Raw genomic sequence first — 18,631 nt, 5'->3', positions numbered from 1 at the left:
CATTAGTTCCTGCCAAGGCAGCAGCTACTCTTCCTGGGGTTTATTATGGATCCCCATTAGTTCCTGCCAAGGCAGCAGCTACTCTTCCTGGGGTTTATTATGGAGCCCCATTAGTTCCTGCCAAGGCAGCAGCTACTCTTCCTGGGGTTTATTATGGAGCCCCATTAGTTCCTGCCAAGGCAGCAACTACTCTTACTGGGGTACAGCAACATTAAGGCAGTTATACAATTGTAAAAACATTACAATACATGAATTACAGACTTCACAACACATTGTGTGTCCTCAGGTCCCTACTCTACTACCACATATCTATGACACAAAATCCATGTGTATGCATGTGCCATAGTCTATTCTGGACTTGGGGACTTTGAAGAGACCTCTGGTGGCCTGTCTTTTGGGGTATGCATGGGTGTCTGAGCTGTGTGCTCAACAGACAGCTCGGTACATTCAACATGTCAATACCTCTCACAAATACAAGTAGTGATGAAGTCAATTTCTCCTCCACTTTGAGCCAGGAGAGATTGACATATTAATGTTAGCTCTCTGTGTCCATCCAAGGGCCAGCCGTGCAGCCCTGTTATGAGCCAATTGCAATTTTCCTAAGTACCGTTTTGCGGCACCTGACCACACAACTGAACAGATGCGACAAAACTAGAGTCCCTGCCTTGTTGATAGTGCTATTCGAAGGCAGAGCAGCGCTTTATTATGGACAGACTTCTCCCCATCTTAGCTACTGTTGTATCTATATGTTTTGACCATGACAGTTTACAATCCAGGGTTACACCATGCAGTTCAGTCACCTCAACTTGTACAATTTCAACATTATTCATTACACGATTTGGTTGAGGTTTAGGGTTTAGTGAATGATTTGTCCCAAATACAATGAAATTTTTGAAATGTTTAATTAATAAGATTGAAAAGAGTAAGGGGCCTAAACAGCTGCCCTGGGGAATTCCTGATTCTACCTGGATTCTGTTTGAGAGGCTTCCATTAAACCCTCTGTGTTCTGTTGAACAGGTAACTCTTCATCCACAGTACAGCAGGGGGTGTAAAGTCATAACTCATACGTTTTTCCAGTAACAGAGTGTGATTGATAATGTCAAAAGCCGCACTGAAGTCTAACAAAACAATCGCAACAATCATTTTATCATCAATTTCTCCCAGCCAGTCATCTGTGTAAGTGCTGTGCTTGTTGAATGTCCTTCCCTATAAGTCTGCTGAAAGTCTTGTCAATTTGTTTACTGTGAAATAGCATTGTATCTGGTCTATCTGTAAATAGCATTGTATCTGGTCTATCTGTAAATAGCATTGTATCTGGTCTATCTGTAAATAGCATTGTATCTGGTCTATCTGTAAATAGCATTGTATCTGGTCTATCTGTAAATAGCATTGTATCTGGTCAAACACAATTTTTTCCAGAAGTTTACTACGTGTTGGTAACAGGCTGATTGGTCGACTATTTGAGCCAGTAAAGGGGGCTTTACTATTCTTAGGTAGAGGAATGACTTTAGCTTCCCTCCAGGCCTGAGGGAACACACTCTCTAGTTGGCTTAAATTGAAGATATGGCAAATATGAGTGGCAATATCGTCCGGTATTATCCTCAGTAATTTTCCATACAGATTGTCAGACCCCGGTGGCTTGTCATTGTTGATAGACAACAACAACAAAATTCACCTCTTCCACACTGACTTTACGGTGTTCAAAAGTACAATTCTTATCTTTTCATCATTTGGTCCAATATACTTGGATGTGTCAGCGTTTGTTGCTGGCGTGGCTGCTTGGATGTGTCAGCGTTTGTTGCTGGCGTGGCTGCTTGGATGTGTCAGCGTTTGTTGCTGGCGTGGCTGGCATGCCCAAGTTTGCTTATCCTGCCAATAAGAATTAAAGTAGTTGTCAATATCAGTGGGTTTTGTGAAGAATGAGCCATCTGATTCAATCAATTTAAAGCTTTTTACTATCATTTGTTTTATCATTTATTTTAGTTTCGTAGTGTAGTTTATTTTTCATTTAGTTGAGTCACATGAATTCTTAATTTGCAGTATGTTTGCCAATCGGTTGTGCTGCCAGACTTATTTGCCTTACCTTTTGCCTCTACCCTCATCAATCCAAGGGGATTTAAATCTTTAGTAATTTTCTTAAAGGGTGATTAGTTATTAGTAACTGGAATAAGCAATTGCAGCGTCTGGTTGCTCCTCATTACACACCACAGACCAGCAAATATTCTTTACATCATCAAAATACGAATCGCTACAAAACTTATTGTGTGACCTCTTATACACTATATGAGGCCCAGCCTGACCTCTTATACACTATATTAGGCCCAGCCTGACCTCTTATACACTATATTAGGCCCAGCCTGACCTCTTATACACTATATTAGGCCCAGCCTGACCTCTTATACACTATATTAGGCCCAGCCTGACCTCTTATACACTATATTAGGCCCAGCCTGACCTCTTATACACTATATTAGGCCCAGCCTGACCTCTTATACACTATATTAGGCCCAGCCTGACCTCTTATACACTATATTAGGCCCAGCCTGACCTCTTATACACTATATTAGGCCCAGCCTGACCTCTTATACACTATATTAGGCCCAGCCTGACCTCTTATACACTATATTAGGCCCAGCCTGACCTCTTATACACTATATTAGGCCCAGCCTGACCTCTTATACACTATATTAGGCCCAGCCTGAACTCTTATACACTATATTAGGCCCAGCCTGACCTCTTATACACTATATTAGGCCCAGCCTGACCTCTTATACACTATATTAGGCCCAGCCTGACCTCTTATACACTATATTAGGCCCAGCCTGACCTCTTATACACTATATTAGGCCCAGCCTGACCTCTTATACACTATATTAGGCCCAGCCTGACCTCTTATACACTATATTAGGCCCAGCCTGACCTCTTATACACTATATTAGGCCCAGCCTGACCTCTTATACACTATATTAGGCCCAGCCTGACCTCTTATACCTATATTAGGCCCAGCCTGACCTCTTATACACTATATTAGGCCCAGCCTGACCTCTTATACACTATATTAGGCCCAGCCTGACCTCTTATACACTATATTAGGCCCAGCCTGACCTCTTATACACTATATTAGGCCCAGCCTGACCTCTTATACACTATATTAGGCCCAGCCTGACCTCTTATACACTATATTAGGCCCAGCCTGACCTCTTATACACTATATTAGGCCCAGCCTGACCTCTTATACACTATATTAGGCCCAGCCTGACCTCTTATACACTATATTAGGCCCAGCCTGACCTCTTATACACTATATTAGGCCCAGCCTGACCTCTTATACACTATATTAGGCCCAGCCTGACCTCTTATACACTATATTAGGCCCAGCCTGACCTCTTATACACTATATAGGCCCAGCCTGACCTCTTATACACTATATTAGGCCAGCCTGACCTCTATACACTATATTAGGCCCCAGCCTGACCTCTTATACACTATATTAGGCCCAGCCTGACTCTTATACACTATATTAGGCCCAGCCTGACCTCTTATACACTATATTAGGCCCAGCCTGACCTCTTATACACTATATTAGGCCCAGCCTGACCTCTTATACACTATATTAGGCCCAGCCTGACCTCATATACACTATATTAGGCCCAGCCTGACCTCTTATACACTATATTAGGCCCAGCCTGACCTCTTATACACTATATTAGGCCCAGCCTGACCTCTATTACACTATATTAGGCCAGCCTGACCTCATATACACTATATTAGGCCCAGCCTGACCTCTTATACCACTATAATTAGGCCCAGCCTGACCTCTTATACACTATATTAGGCCCAGCCTGACCTCATATACACTATTAGGCCCAGCCTGACCTCTTATACACTATATTAGGCCCAGCCTGACCTCTTATACACTATATTAGGCCCAGCCTGACCTCTTATACACTATATTAGGCCCAGCCTGACCTCTTATACACTATATTAGGCCCAGCCTGACCTCTTATACACTATATTAGGCCCAGCCTGACCTCTTATACACTATATTAGGCCCAGCCTGACCTCTTATACACTATATTAGGCCCAGCCTGACCTCTTATACACTATATTAGGCCCAGCCTGACCTCTTATACACTATATTAGGCCCAGCCTGACCTCTTATACACTATATTAGGCCCAGCCTGACCTCTTATACACTATATTAGGCCCAGCCTGACCTCATATACACTATATTAGGCCCCGCCTGACTTCTTATACACTATATTAGGCCCAGCCTGACCTCTTATACACTATATTAGGCCCAGCCTGACCTCTTATACACTATATTAGGCCCAGCCTGACCTCTTATACACTATATTAGGCCCAGCCTGACCTCTTATACACTATATTAGGCCCAGCCTGACCTCTTATACACTATATTAGGCCCAGCCTGACCTCTTATACACTATATTAGGCCCAGCCTGACCTCTTATACACTATATTAGGCCCAGCCTGACCTCTTATACACTATATTAGGCCCAGCCTGACCTCTTATACACTATATTAGGCCCAGCCTGACCTCTTATACACTATATTAGGCCCAGCCTGAACTCTTATACACTATATTAGGCCCAGCCTGAACTCTTATACACTATATTAGGCCCAGCCTGACCTCTTATACACTATATTAGGCCCAGCCTGACCTCTTATACACTATATTAGGCCCAGCCTGACCTCTTATACACTATATTAGGCCCAGCCTGACCTCTTATACACTATATTAGGCCCAGCCTGACCTCTTATACACTATATTAGGCCCAGCCTGACCTCTTATACACTATATTAGGCCCAGCCTGACCTCTTATACACTATATTAGGCCCAGCCTGACCTCTTATACACTATATTAGGCCCAGCCTGACCTCTTATACACTATATTAGGCCCAGCCTGACCTCTTATACACTATATTAGGCCCAGCCTGACCTCATATACACTATATTAGGCCCAGCCTGACCTCTTATACACTATATTAGGCCCAGCCTGACCTCTTATACACTATATTAGGCCCAGCCTGACCTCATATACACTATATTAGGCCCAGCCTGACCTCATATACACTATATTAGGCCCAGCCTGACCTCTTATACACTATATTAGGCCCAGCCTGACCTCTTATACACTATATTAGGCCCAGCCTGACCTCATATACACTATATTAGGCCCCGCCTGACCTCTTATACACTATATTAGGCCCAGCCTGACCTCTTATACACTATATTAGGCCCAGCCTGACCTCATATACACTATATTAGGCCCAGCCTGACCTCTTATACACTATATTAGGCCCAGCCTGACCTCATATACACTATATTAGGCCCAGCCTGACCTCATATACACTATATTAGGCCCATCCTGACCTCTTATACACTATATTAGGCCCAGCCTGACCTCTTATACACTATATTAGGCCCAACCTGACCTCATATACACTATATTAGGCCCAGCCTGACCTCATACACTATATTAGGCCCAGCCTGACCTCATATACACTATATTAGGCCCAGCCTGACCTCTTATACACTATATTAGGCCCAGCCTGACCTCATATACACTATATTAGGCCCAGCCTGACCTCATATACACTATATTAGGCCCAGCCTGACCTCATATACACTATATTAGGCCCAGCCTTTGGAACTTCGGTTTTCCTAGATATGGCTACTATATTGTGATCACTACATCCTATGGATTTGGATACTGTTTTAAAGCAAATTTCTGCAGCATTTATAAAGATGTGATCAATACATGATGATTTCATTCCTGTGCTGTTTGTAAATACCCTGGTATGTTGACTGATAACCTGAACCAGGTTGCAGGTACTGGTTACAGTCGTAAAGATTAGGTTGATGATTTCATTCCTGTGCTGTTTGTAACTACCCTGGTATGTTGACTGATAACCTGAACCAGGTTGCAGGTACTGGTTACAGTCGTAAAGATTAGGTTGATGATTTCATTCCTGTGCTGTTTGTAAATACCCTGGTATGTTGACTGATAACCTGAACCAGGTTGCAGGTACTGGTTACAGTCGTAAAGATTAGGTTGATGATTTCATTCCTGTGCTGTTTGTAACTACCCTGGTATGTTGACTGATAACCTGAACCAGGTTGCAGGTACTGGTTACAGTCGTAAAGATTAGGTTGGTGATTTCATTCCTGTGCTGTTTGTAACTACCCTGGTATGTTGACTGATAACCTGAACCAGGTTGCAGGTACTGGTTACAGTCGTAAAGATTAGGTTGATGATTTCATTCCTGTGCTGTTTGTAAATACCCTGGTATGTGGACTGATAACCTGAACCAGGTTGCAGGTACTGGTTACAGTCGTAAAGATTAGGTTGATGATTTCATTCCTGTGCTGTTTGTAAATACCCTGGTATGTTGACTGATAACCTGAACCAGGTTGCAGGTACTGGTTACAGTCGTAAAGATTAGGTTGATGATTTCATTCCTGTGCTGTTTGTAAATACCCTGGTATGTTGACTGATAACCTGAACCAGGTTGCAGGTACTGGTTACAGTCGTAAAGATTAGGTTGATGATTTCATTCCTGTGCTGTTTGTAACTACCCTGGTATGTTGACTGATAACCTGAACCAGGTTGCAGGTACTGGTTACAGTCGTAAAGATTAGGTTGATGATTTCATTCCTGTGCTGTTTGTAAATACCCTGGTATGTTGACTGATAACCTGAACCAGGTTGCAGGTACTGGTTACAGTCGTAAAGATTAGGTTGATGATTTCATTCCTGTGCTGTTTGTAACTACCCTGGTAGGTTGACTGATAACCTGAACCAGGTTGCAGGTACTGGTTACAGTCGTAAAGATTAGGTTGATGATTTCATTCCTGTGCTGTTTGTAAATACCCTGGTATGTTGACTGATAACCTGAACCAGGTTGCAGGTACTGGTTACAGTCGTAAAGATTAGGTTGATGATTTCATTCCTGTGCTGTTTGTAACTACCCTGGTATGTTGACTGATAACCTGAACCATGTTGCAGGTACTGGTTACAGTCGTAAAGATTAGGTTGATGATTTCATTCCTGTGCTGTTTGTAAATACCCTGGTATGTTGACTGATAACCTGAACCAGGTTGCAGGTACTGGTTACAGTCGTAAAGATTAGGTTGATGATTTCATTCCTGTGCTGTTTGTAACTACCCTGGTAGGTTGACTGATAACCTGAACCAGGTTGCAGGTACTGGTTACAGTCGTAAAGATTAGGTTGATGATTTCATTCCTGTGCTGTTTGTAAATACCCTGGTATGTTGACTGATAACCTGAACCAGGTTGCAGGTACTGGTTACAGTCGTAAAGATTAGGTTGATGATTTCATTCCTGTGCTGTTTGTAACTACCCTGGTATGTTGACTGATAACCTGAACCATGTTGCAGGTACTGGTTACAGTCGTAAAGATTAGGTTGATGATTTCATTCCTGTGCTGTTTGTAACTACCCTGGTATGTTGACTGATAACCAGGTTGCAGGTACTGGTTACAGTCGTAAAGATTAGGTTGATGATTTCATTCCTGTGCTGTTTGTAAATACCCTGGTATGTGGACTGATAACCTGAACCAGGTTGCAGGTACTGGTTACAGTTGTAAAGATTAGGTTGATGATTTCATTCCTGTGCTGTTTGTAACTACCCTGGTAGGTTGACTGATAACCTGAACCAGGTTGCAGGTAATGGTTACAGTCGTAAAGATTTAGGTTGATGATTTCATTCCTGTGCTGTTTGTAACTACCCTGGTAGGTTGACTGATAACCTGAACCAGGTTGCAGGTACTGGTTACAGTCGTAAAGATTAGGTTGATGATTTCATTCCTGTGCTGTTTGTAACTACCCTGGTATGTTGACTGATAACCTGAACCAGGTTGCAGGTACTGGTTACAGTCGTAAAGATTAGGTTGATGATTTCATTCCTGTGCTGTTTGTAACTACCCTGGTAGGTTGACTGATAACCTGAACCAGGTTGCAGGTACTGGTTACAGTCGTAAAGATTAGGTTGATGATTTCATTCCTGTGCTGTTTGTAAATACCCTGGTATGTTGACTGATAACCTGAACCAGGTTGCAGGTACTGGTTACAGTCGTAAAGATTAGGTTGATGATTTCATTCCTGTGCTGTTTGTAAATACCCTGGTATGTTGACTGATAACCTGAACCAGGTTGCAGGTACTGGTTACAGTCGTAAAGATTAGGTTGATGATTTCATTCCTGTGCTGTTTGTAACTACCCTGGTATGTTGACTGATAACCTGAACCAGGTTGCAGGTACTGGTTACAGTCGTAAAGATTAGGTTGATGATTTCATTCCTGTGCTGTTTGTAAATACCCTGGTATGTTGACTGATAACCTGAACCAGGTTGCAGGTACTGGTTACAGTCGTAAAGATTAGGTTGATGATTTCATTCCTGTGCTGTTTGTAACTACCCTGGTATGTTGACTGATAACCTGAACCATGTTGCAGGTACTGGTTACAGTCGTAAAGATTAGGTTGATGATTTCATTCCTGTGCTGTTTGTAACTACCCTGGTATGTTGACTGATAACCTGAACCAGGTTGCAGGTACTGGTTACAGTCGTAAAGATTAGGTTGATGATTTCATTCCTGTGCTGTTTGTAACTACCCTGGTAGGTTGACTGATAACCTGAACCAGGTTGCAGGTACTGGTTACAGTCGTAAAGATTAGGTTGATGATTTCATTCCTGTGCTGTTTGTAAATACCCTGGTATGTTGACTGATAACCTGAACCAGGTTGCAGGTACTGGTTACAGTCGTAAAGATTAGGTTGATGATTTCATTCCTGTGCTGTTTGTAAATACCCTGGTATGTTGACTGATAACCTGAACCAGGTTGCAGGTACTGGTTACAGTCGTAAAGATTAGGTTGATGATTTCATTCCTGTGCTGTTTGTAACTACCCTGGTATGTTGACTGATAACCTGAACCAGGTTGCAGGTACTGGTTACAGTCGTAAAGATTAGGTTGATGATTTCATTCCTGTGCTGTTTGTAAATACCCTGGTATGTTGACTGATAACCTGAACCAGGTTGCAGGTACTGGTTACAGTCGTAAAGATTAGGTTGATGATTTCATTCCTGTGCTGTTTGTAACTACCCTGGTATGTTGACTGATAACCTGAACCATGTTGCAGGTACTGGTTACAGTCGTAAAGATTAGGTTGATGATTTCATTCCTGTGCTGTTTGTAACTACCCTGGTATGTTGACTGATAACCTGAACCAGGTTGCAGGTACTGGTTACAGTCGTAAAGATTAGGTTGATGATTTCATTCCTGTGCTGTTTGTAACTACCCTGGTAGGTTGACTGATAACCTGAACCAGGTTTTTTCTTGAGTCTGCAACTTGATGAAAGCTAATATTGAAATCACCCAGAAAATATACCTCCATGTTGATTTCACAGATTATCAAACAAATGGCGCCGGAGATGAGCCGTTTTATTGGTTCTTAACCAAGCCGTGCTGTTTGTTATTCTGTACATCATGTTGCTGCTACAGTCTCTTATGACCGAAAAGAGCTTCTGCACAGTGAATTGGACGAATCATTTTTAATTAATGAGTCGGACAAGAGGGATTTATTTCAGACAGCTGAACAGGCCCTCATCCCCGTCATTCGCAGGAGAAAGAGACTGAGAAGAAGGAAGGCGATCTGGTCAAGCGATGAGCCATCTGTACTTTTGGCTGGATAATCAATTGGACTAAAAACACGTCCATGCTATATCGCTGGATAATCAATTGGACAGACAGGTTTATAATGTTTGGGAGCAGCTTATTGATGTCCTGATGTAGGTGCTCCTGGATAGCGCAATGTTTTTACTTCAGGGACTGAGACATTTATCACCATTGAACTGCCCAATATAACGGCAGGAGATGGGAATTGAGAAATACACTCATTCCTACCCCTCACACAATTCGTTGAATCTTTCACGGGTCCACGAGAAGCAGGATAGTGTATGCCTGCTGCTGCCGGCGATAGGTCCAGGCACCGATAGGTCCAGGCACCGATAGGTCCAGACCTCCCACAGCATGCAGTGCCCCATCAGATCCAGAGAGGGGGAAAGGAGGCAAACTCAACAACAAAGCCACTGCTGGAGTCAGCTTAGTAGCAGCCAGCACAGCTGTCACAGACACAGGCAGTGATGAAGGTGCAGGTAGATCAGGCACCAGTGCATCGAAGCTATTCCTTATGTCAATCTGATCCGAACCTCTCGCAGTTACTCCCGCCCGCTGCCTTCGGTTTCCATAACTTGTGAAATTGTTCCAGACAGCCCTGGTCCCATCTTCTTGTTGTTCTCAGTCTACTTCATTACAAGATTGAGGAAGATAAGCAGATGGAGACGACTTCCTTGGCAGGCAAGTTCCAGGTAGCACAGGCCATTCGGATAGGGACAGATGACAAGGCGCGGAAACATCCATTAGGCCGAGCGGCGTCCAGCCATAGGAGTTGATAGCTTATTCCAGACGAAGCTTTATTGCAACCTGGCTAGCTAGGTGGCTAGTTGGTAGCAGGTGTTGACACAAACACTTGTAAAATTTCATTAAAAATAAAACAAAAGGCCTCAAGAGTGGTGCAGTGCCACTAGAGATTCTGGGTTCGAGTCCAGTCTCTGTCGCAGCCGGCCGCGACCGGGAGGCTTCCTGATTAAGTGGGCATTGTGTCAAGAAGCAGCGCGGCTTGGTTGGGTTGTGTTTCTGAGGACCAGCGGCTCTCGACCTTCACCTCTCCCGAGTCCGTACGGGAGTTGCAGCGATGAGACAAGACTGTAACTACCAATACGATATCATGAAAAAGGGGGCAAAAGTAAATGATACTGGACATCATGATATCACATATTAGCTGTGTGTATCATCATGATATCACATATTAGCTGTGTGTATCATCATGACATCACATATTAGCTGTGTGTATCATCATGATATCACATATTAGCTGTGTGTATCATCATGACATCACATATTAGCTGTGTGTATTACATTTCAGCTCTGTACCAGGACAGTTGTTCCTATCCGGCTTGATGGACCATGGAAAACAATGTCCCCTTATCAGTGGCCTCTGAAAGAGGTGCCGGTTTTTCATCCTGTACTCAACGGCTAGGTTTCCCAGACACACATTAAGCCTAGTCCTGGACAAGAGAGTGGACTCAATGGAGAACCTTATCTGTGACCAAACCCCTACCTGGTCCTGGCCTACCTGGTCCTGGCCTACCTGGTCCTGGCCTACCTGGTCCTGGCCAACCTGGTCCTGGCCAACCTGGTCCTTGCCTACCTTGTCCTGGCCTACCCGGGTCTGGCCTACCTGGGTCTGGCCTACCTGGTCTTGCCCTTTGATGCTCAGTGGTCCTGATCTTCTCTCTCTCTCCTCCCAGGTATAACCTCAGCTCCCATCGCTGGCTGTCTCTCAACCGCTCTGTCAACTCCGTCATGGGACGATACGGACACTCTCTGGCACTACATGAGGTATGTGTTCTAGAGGCATGTTGAAGTAATAACAATAGTATTTCCCTGTTATACCCTGGTTGTTCAGAATGTGGGTCTTGGGTTTGAGTTCACTGTCTGCATCCGTGATACTGAAGAAATGTTCTTTATCTCAAGCATTTATTCATTCTCAATACATCTCTCCAAACCCTCTGACCATTATCAACAGTGAGCATTTAAGGTTAAGCCATGAGCTGTCATGTCTTGTCCTCCTCTCTAACGTCCTGTTCCTCCCTCTCTAACGTCCTGTTCCTCCCTCTCTAACGTCCTGTTCCTCCCTCTCTAACGTCCTGTTCCTCCCTCTCTAACGTCCTGTACCTCCTCTCTAACGTCCTGTTCCTCCTCTCTAACGTCCTGTTCCTCCTCCTCTAACGTCCTGTTCCTCCTCCTCTAACGTCCTGTTCCTCCCTCTCTAACGTCCTGTTCCTCCTCCTCTAACGTCCTGTTCCTCCTCTCTAACGTCCTGTTCCTCCTCTCTAACGTCCTGTTCCTCCTCTCTAACGTCCTGTTCCTCTTCTCTAACGTCCTGTTCCTCCTCTCTAACGTCCTGTTCCTCCTCTCTAACGTCCTGTTCCTCCCTCTCTAACGTCCTGTTCCTCCCTCTCTAACGTCCTGTTCCTCCTCTCTAACGTCCTGTTCCTCCTCTCTAACGTCCTGTTCCTCCTCTCTAACGTCCTGTTCCTCCTCTCTAACGTCCTGTTCCTCCTGTCCTAACGTCCTGTTCCTCCTCTCTAACGTCCTGTTCCTCCTCCTCTAACATCCTGTTCCTCCCTCTCTAACGTCCTGTTCCTCCTCTCTAACGTCCTGTTCCTCCTCTCCTAACGTCCTGTTCCTCCTCTCTCTAACGTCCTGTTCCTCCTCTCTAACGTCCTGTTCCTCTCTCTAACGTCCTGTTCCTCCTCTCTAACGTCCTGTTCCTCCTCTCTAACGTCCTGTTCCTCCTCTCTAACGTCCTGTTCCTCCTCTCTAACGTCCTGTTCCTCCTCTCTAACGTCCTGTTCCTCCTGTCCTAACGTCCTGTTCCTCCTGTTCTAACGTCCTGTTCCTCCTGTTCTAACGTCCTGTTCCTCCTCTCTAACGTCCTGTTCCTCCCTCTCTAACGTCCTGTTCCTCCTCTCTAACGTCTGTTCCTCCTCTCTAACGATCTGTTCCTCCTCTCTAACGTCCTGTTCCTCCTCTCTAACGTCCTGTTCCTCCCCTCTAACGTCCTGTTCCTCCCTCTCTAACGTCCTGTTCCTCTTCTCTAACGTCCTGTTCCTCCTCTCTAACGTCCTGTTCCTCCTCTCTAATGTCCTGTTCCTCCTCCTAACGTCCTGTTCCACCTCTCTAACGTCCTGTTCCTCCTCTCTAACGTCCTGTTCCTCCTCTCTAACGTCCTGTTCCTCCTCCTCTAACGTCCTGTTCCCTCCTCCTCTAACGTCCTGTTCCTCCTCCTCTAACGTCCTGTTCCTCCTCCTCTAACGTCCTGTTCCTCCTCTCTAACGTCCTGTTCCTCCTCTCTAACGTCCTGTTCCTCCTCTCTAACGTCCTGTTCCTCCTCTCTAACGTCCTGTTCCTCCTCTCTAACGTCCTGTTCCTCCTCCTCTAACGTCCTGTTCCTCCTCCTCTAACGTCCTGTTCCTCCTCCTCTAACGTCCTGTTCCTCCTCCTCTAACGTCCTGTTCCTCCTCCTCTAACGTCCTGTTCCTCCTCCTCTAACGTCCTGTTCCTCCTCCTCTAACGTCCTGTTCCTCCTCTCTAACGTCCTGTTCCTCCTCTCTAACGTCCTGTTCCTCCTCTCTAACGTCCTGTTCCTCCTCTCTAACGTCCTGTTCCTCCTCTCTAACGTCCTGTTCCTCCTCCTCTAACGTCCTGTTCCTCCTCCTCTAACGTCCTGTTCCTCCTCCTCTAACGTCCTGTTCCTCCTGTTCTAACGTCCTGTTCCTCCTGTTCTAACGTCCTGTTCCTCCTCTCTAACGTCCTGTTCCTCCTCTCTAACGTCCTGTTCCTCCTCTCTAACGTCCTGTTCCTCCTCCTCTAACGTCCTGTTCCTCCTCCTCTAACGTCCTGTTCCTCCTCCTCTAACGTCCTGTTCCTCCTCTCTAACGTCCTGTTCTCCTCCTCCTCTAACGTCCTGTTCCTCCTCTCTAACGTCCTGTTCCTCCTCTCTAACGTCCTGTTCCTCCTCTCTAACGTCCTGTTCCTCCTCTCTAACGTCCTGTTCCTCCTCTCTAACGTCCTGTTCCTCCCCTCTCTAACGTCCTGTTCCTCCTCTCTAACGTCCTGTTTCCTCCTCTCTAACGTCCTGTTCCTCCTCCTCTAAACGTCCTGTTCCTCCTCCTCTAACGTCCTGTTCCCCTCCTCTAACGTCCTGTTCCTCCTCCTCTAACGTCCTGTTCCTCCTCCTCTAACGTCCTGTTCCTCCTCCTCTAACGTCCTGTTCCTCCTCTCTAACGTCCTGTTTCCTCCTCTCTAACGTCCTGTTCCTCCTCTCTAACGTCCTGTTCCTCCTCTCTAACGTCCTGTTCCTCCTCTCTAACGTCCTGTTCCTCCTCCTCTAACGTCCTGTTCCTCCTCCTCTAACGTCCTGTTCCTCCTCCTCTAACGTCCTGTTCCTCCTGTTCTAAACGTCCTGTTCCTCCTGTTCTAACGTCCTGTTCCTCCTGTTCTAACGTCCTGTTCCTCCTCTCTAACGTCCTGTTCCTCCCTCTCTAACGTCCTGTTCCTCCTCTCTAACGATCTGTTCCTCCTCTCTAACGTCCTGTTCCTCCTCTCTAACGTCCTGTTCCTCCCCCTCTAACGTCCTGTTCCTCCCTCTCTAACGTCCTGTTCCTCTTCTCTAACGTCCTGTTCCTCCTCTCTAACGTCCTGTTCCTCCTCCTCTAACGTCCTGTTCCACCTCTCTAACGTCCTGTTCCTCCTCCTCTAACGTCCTGTTCCTCCTCCTCTAACGTCCTGTTCCTCCTCCTCTAACGTCCTGTCCTCCTCCTCTAACGTCCTGTTCCTCCTCTCTAACGTCCTGTTCCTCCTCCTCTAACGTCCTGTTCCTCCTCTCTAACGTCCTGTTCCTCCCTCTCTAACGTCCTGTTCCTCCTCTCTAACGTCCTGTTCCTCCTCTCTAACGTCCTGTTCCTCCTCTCTAACGTCCTGTTCCTCCTCTAACGTCCTGTTCCTCCTCTCTAACGTCCTGTTCCTCCCTCTCTAACGTCCTGTTTCCTCCTCTCTAACGTCCTGTTCCTCCTCCTCTAACGTCCTGTTCCTCCTCCTCTAACGTCCTGTTCCTCCTCCTCTAACGTCCTGTTCCTCCTCCTCTAACGTCCTGTTCCTCCTCCTCTAACGTCCTGTTCCTCCTCCTCTCTAACGTCCTGTTCCTCCTCCTCTAACGTCCTGTTCCTCCTCTCTAACGTCCTGTTCCTCCTCTCTAACGTCCTGTTCCTCCTCTCTAACGTCCTGTTCCTCCTCTCTAACGTCCTGTTCCTCCTCTCTAACGTCCTGTTCCTCCTCTCTAACGTCCTGTTCCTCCTCTCTAACGTCCTGTTCCTCCTCTCTAACGTCCTGTTCCTCCCTCTCTAACGTCCTGTTCCTCCTCCTCTAACGTCCTGTTCCTCCTCTCTAACGTCCTGTTCCTCCTCTCTAACGTCCTGTTCCTCCTCCTCTAACGTCCTGTTCCTCCTCCTCTAACGTCCTGTTCCTCCTCCTCTAACGTCCTGTTCCTCCTCTCTAACGTCCTGTTCCTCCTCTCTAACGTCCTGTTCCTCCTCTCTAACGTCCTGTTCCTCCTCCTCTAACGTCCTGTTCCTCCTCCTCTAACGTCCTGTTCCTCCTCCTCTAACGTCCTGTTCCTCCTCTCTAACGTCCTGTTCCTCCTCTCTAACGTCCTGTTCCTCCCTCTCTAACGTCCTGTTCCTCCCTCTCCAACGTCCTGTTCCTCCTCTCTAACGTCCTGTTCCTCCTCTCTAACGTCCTGTTCCTCCTCTCTAACGTCCTGTTCCTCCTCTCTAACGTCCTGTTCCTCCTCTCTAACGTCCTGTTCCTCCTCTCTAACGTCCTGTTCCTCCTCTCTAACGTCCTGTTCCTCCTCTCTAACGTCCTGTTCCTCCTCTCTAACGTCCTGTTCCTCCTCTCTAACGTCCTGTTCCTCTTCTCTAACGTCCTGTTCCTCCTCTCTAACGTCCTGTTCCTCCCTCTCTAACGTCCTGTTCCTCCCTCTCTAACGTCCTGTTCCTCCCTCTCTAACGTCCTGTTCCTCCTCTCTAACGTCCTGTTCCTCCTCTCTAACGTCCTGTTCCTCCTCCTCTAACGTCCTGTTCCTCCTCCTCTAACGTCCTGTTCCTCCTCCTCTAACGTCCTGTTCCTCCTCTCTAACGTCCTGTTCCTCCTCTCTAACGTCCTGTTCCTCCTCTCTAACGTCCTGTTCCTCCTCTCTAACGTCCTGTTCCTCCTCTAAACCCAGGGAAAGATCTACATGTACGGAGGGAAAATAGACTCTACTGGCAACGTGACCAGCCAGCTGTGGGTGTTCCACATCCAGAACCAGACCTGGGTGTCCCTCTCCGCTGGAGCCCAGGAACAGTGGGCTGTGGTGGGACACTCTGCTCATGTAGTGCCCCCCCTGCTGGAGGGAGGAAGTGCGGTCATGCTGGTCCTCTTTGGACACTGCCCTCTATATGGATACATCAGCCAGGTGCAGCAGTATGACATCGGTGAGTGGTGATGATGATGGTGATGATGATGATGTATTCACACCCTTTAACTTATTCTACATTTTGTTCTTCTAGCCTGAATTTAAAATGGATTTATTGAGATGTTTTTTTGTCACTGGCCTACACACAATTACCCCATAATGCCAATGTGCAATTATGTTTTTACAAATGTTTACAAATGAATAAAAAATGAAAAGCTAAAATGTCTTGAGTCAGAAGTATTCAAACCCTTTTGTTATGGCAAGGAGCCTAAATCAGTTCAGGAGTGAAACTTTGCTTAACAAATCCCATAAGTTGCATGGACTCACTGTGTGCAGTAATAGTGTTTAACATGATGTTCTAAGGACTACCTCATCCCTCTACCTCAATGATCTGTAAGGTCCCTCAGTCGAGCAGTGAATTTCAAACACAGATTCAACCACAAAGACCAGGGAGGTTTTCCAATGGTAGATGGGTAAAAAAAGCAGACATTGCATATCCTTTTGAGTGTGGTGAAGTTATTAACTACACTTTGGATGGTGTATCAATTCACCCGGTCTACACTGTCAGCCAGAGAAATATGCTGAGAAGGATTATCACCACAGCAAGCACGGTACTAGGAGTCAAACAGACAGGCCTGGATGAGATCTTTAAGGTCAGGGCCCTCCCCAAGCCACCCCCTGTACCCAGACTGAACTACTCCTCTCTGGGTACAGGTATAGGTCACCCCTCAGCAGTAAAAACTGAATTAGACAATAATTTGTGCCAGGTGTGATATCCCTCCTGAACAGCTGGTTAATGTTCCTATCCATCTCTAAAGCCAGAACCCTGACCGTTCTGTTATGTAGTATCATTAAATGTGTTTGATCCCCTAATGCCAGATCCCTGACCGTTCTGTTATGTAGTATCATTAAATGTGTTTGATCCCCTAAAGCCCTGACCGTTCTGTTATTGTTTCAGCGAACAACGTGGATTACAGTTGTTATGCTACACAGTGCATTCGGAGCCATTTTTAGACATTTTGGCAAATTTATTAAAAATTAAAAACAGAAATACCTTATTTACATAAGTATTCAGACACTTTGCTGTGAAACTCAAAATAAAGCTCAGGTGCATCCTGTTTCCAATGATCTTCCTTGAGATGTTTCTACAACTTGATTGGAGTCCACCTGTGGTAAATTCAATTGATTGGACATGATTTGGAAAGGCACACACCTGTCTATATAAGGTCCTACCGTTGACAGTGCATGTCAGAGCAAATACCAAGCCATGAGGTCGAAGGAATTGTCCGTAGAGCTCTGAGACGAAAGGATTTTGTCAAGGTACAGATCTGGGGAAGGGTACCAAAACATTTCTGAAGCATTAAAGGTCCCCAAGAACACAGTGGCCACTCATCATTAAAAGGCAGATGACAGCCCCCTTGGAATTGGCCAAAAGGCACCTTAATCTCAGACCATGAGAAACAAGATTCTCTGGTCTGATGAAACCAAGATTGAACTCTTTGTCCTGAATGCCAAGTGTCACGTCTGGAGGAAGCCTGGCACCATCCTTACGGTGAAGCATGGCGGTGGCAGCATCATGCTGTGGGCAACGGGGAGAAGCCAAGACAACGGAGAAGTGGCTTCTGGACAATTCTCTGAATGCCCTTGAGTGGCCCAGCCAGAGCTTGGACTTGAACCTGATCGAACATCTCTAGAGAGACCTGACAATAGCTGTGCAGTGACACTCCCCATCCAACCTGACAGAGCTTGAGAGGATCCGCAGAGAAGAATGGGGAGAAACTCACCAAATACACGTGTGCCAAGCTTGTATCTTCATACCCAAGAAGAGTCAAGGCTGTAATCGCTGCCAAAGATGCTTCAACAAAGTAGTGAGAAAAGGGTCTGAATACTTTTGTGAATGTGATATTTTTGATAACTTTACATACATTTCTGAAAACCTGTTTTTGCTTTGTCATTACGGGGTATTGTGTGTAGCTTGAGAAAGAATAAGGCTGTAACGTAACAAATTGGAAAAGGGTCTGAATACTTTCCCGAATGCAATGTATGTAGACCTTACGTTGTGTTCTGTGACTGCTCCAGCTAGGAACACGTGGCGTGCCGTGGTTACCGATGGAGCCCTGGTGCAGGGAGGGTACGGCCACAGCAGTGTGTTTGACCCCTCCTCCCGGGCCATCTACATCCACGGAGGGTACAAGGCCTTCAGCGCTAACAAGTACGGCCTGTCTGGAGACCTGTACAAGTACGACGTGGACCGCAGCCGATGGTGAGTAACGCCTGCCTGAACAGAGTAGCGCCTGAACCGAAGCACTGACACAACGTTTATCCGGGTGAGGCTACAATACATTGGGTTTCGCAGGGAGGCTGTGAAGCCAGCTGTAGCCTATTGCCTGATTGTGTTCATGAGTCTGTTTATTAAATGTGTATGTTTAGTGCTTTTTATTAAATGAT

General features: G+C 45.9%; 1 protein-coding gene across 5 annotated transcripts in view; it reads left to right on the top strand.

The window, feature by feature from the left end:
- Positions 1–18,631, top strand: part of LOC109882006 (attractin) — a 715,620-nt gene that overhangs the window by 585,298 nt on the left and 111,691 nt on the right. For all 5 annotated transcript variants that reach the window (XM_031829398.1, XM_031829397.1, XM_031829396.1 and 2 more), the window contains exons 7-9: positions 11,412–11,502; positions 15,953–16,202; positions 18,263–18,446. In XM_031829398.1, coding sequence (XP_031685258.1) covers positions 11,412–11,502; positions 15,953–16,202; positions 18,263–18,446 — 525 coding nt within the window. The remainder of the gene's footprint in view (positions 1–11,411; positions 11,503–15,952; positions 16,203–18,262; positions 18,447–18,631) is intronic.

The sequence above is a fragment of the Oncorhynchus kisutch genome, linkage group LG7 (genome assembly GCF_002021735.2).
Source record: "Oncorhynchus kisutch isolate 150728-3 linkage group LG7, Okis_V2, whole genome shotgun sequence".
Taxonomy (NCBI): domain Eukaryota; kingdom Metazoa; phylum Chordata; class Actinopteri; order Salmoniformes; family Salmonidae; genus Oncorhynchus; species Oncorhynchus kisutch.
Note: the sequence above shows the minus strand (reverse complement) of the source record. Positions and strands in the feature narration are given on the sequence as shown.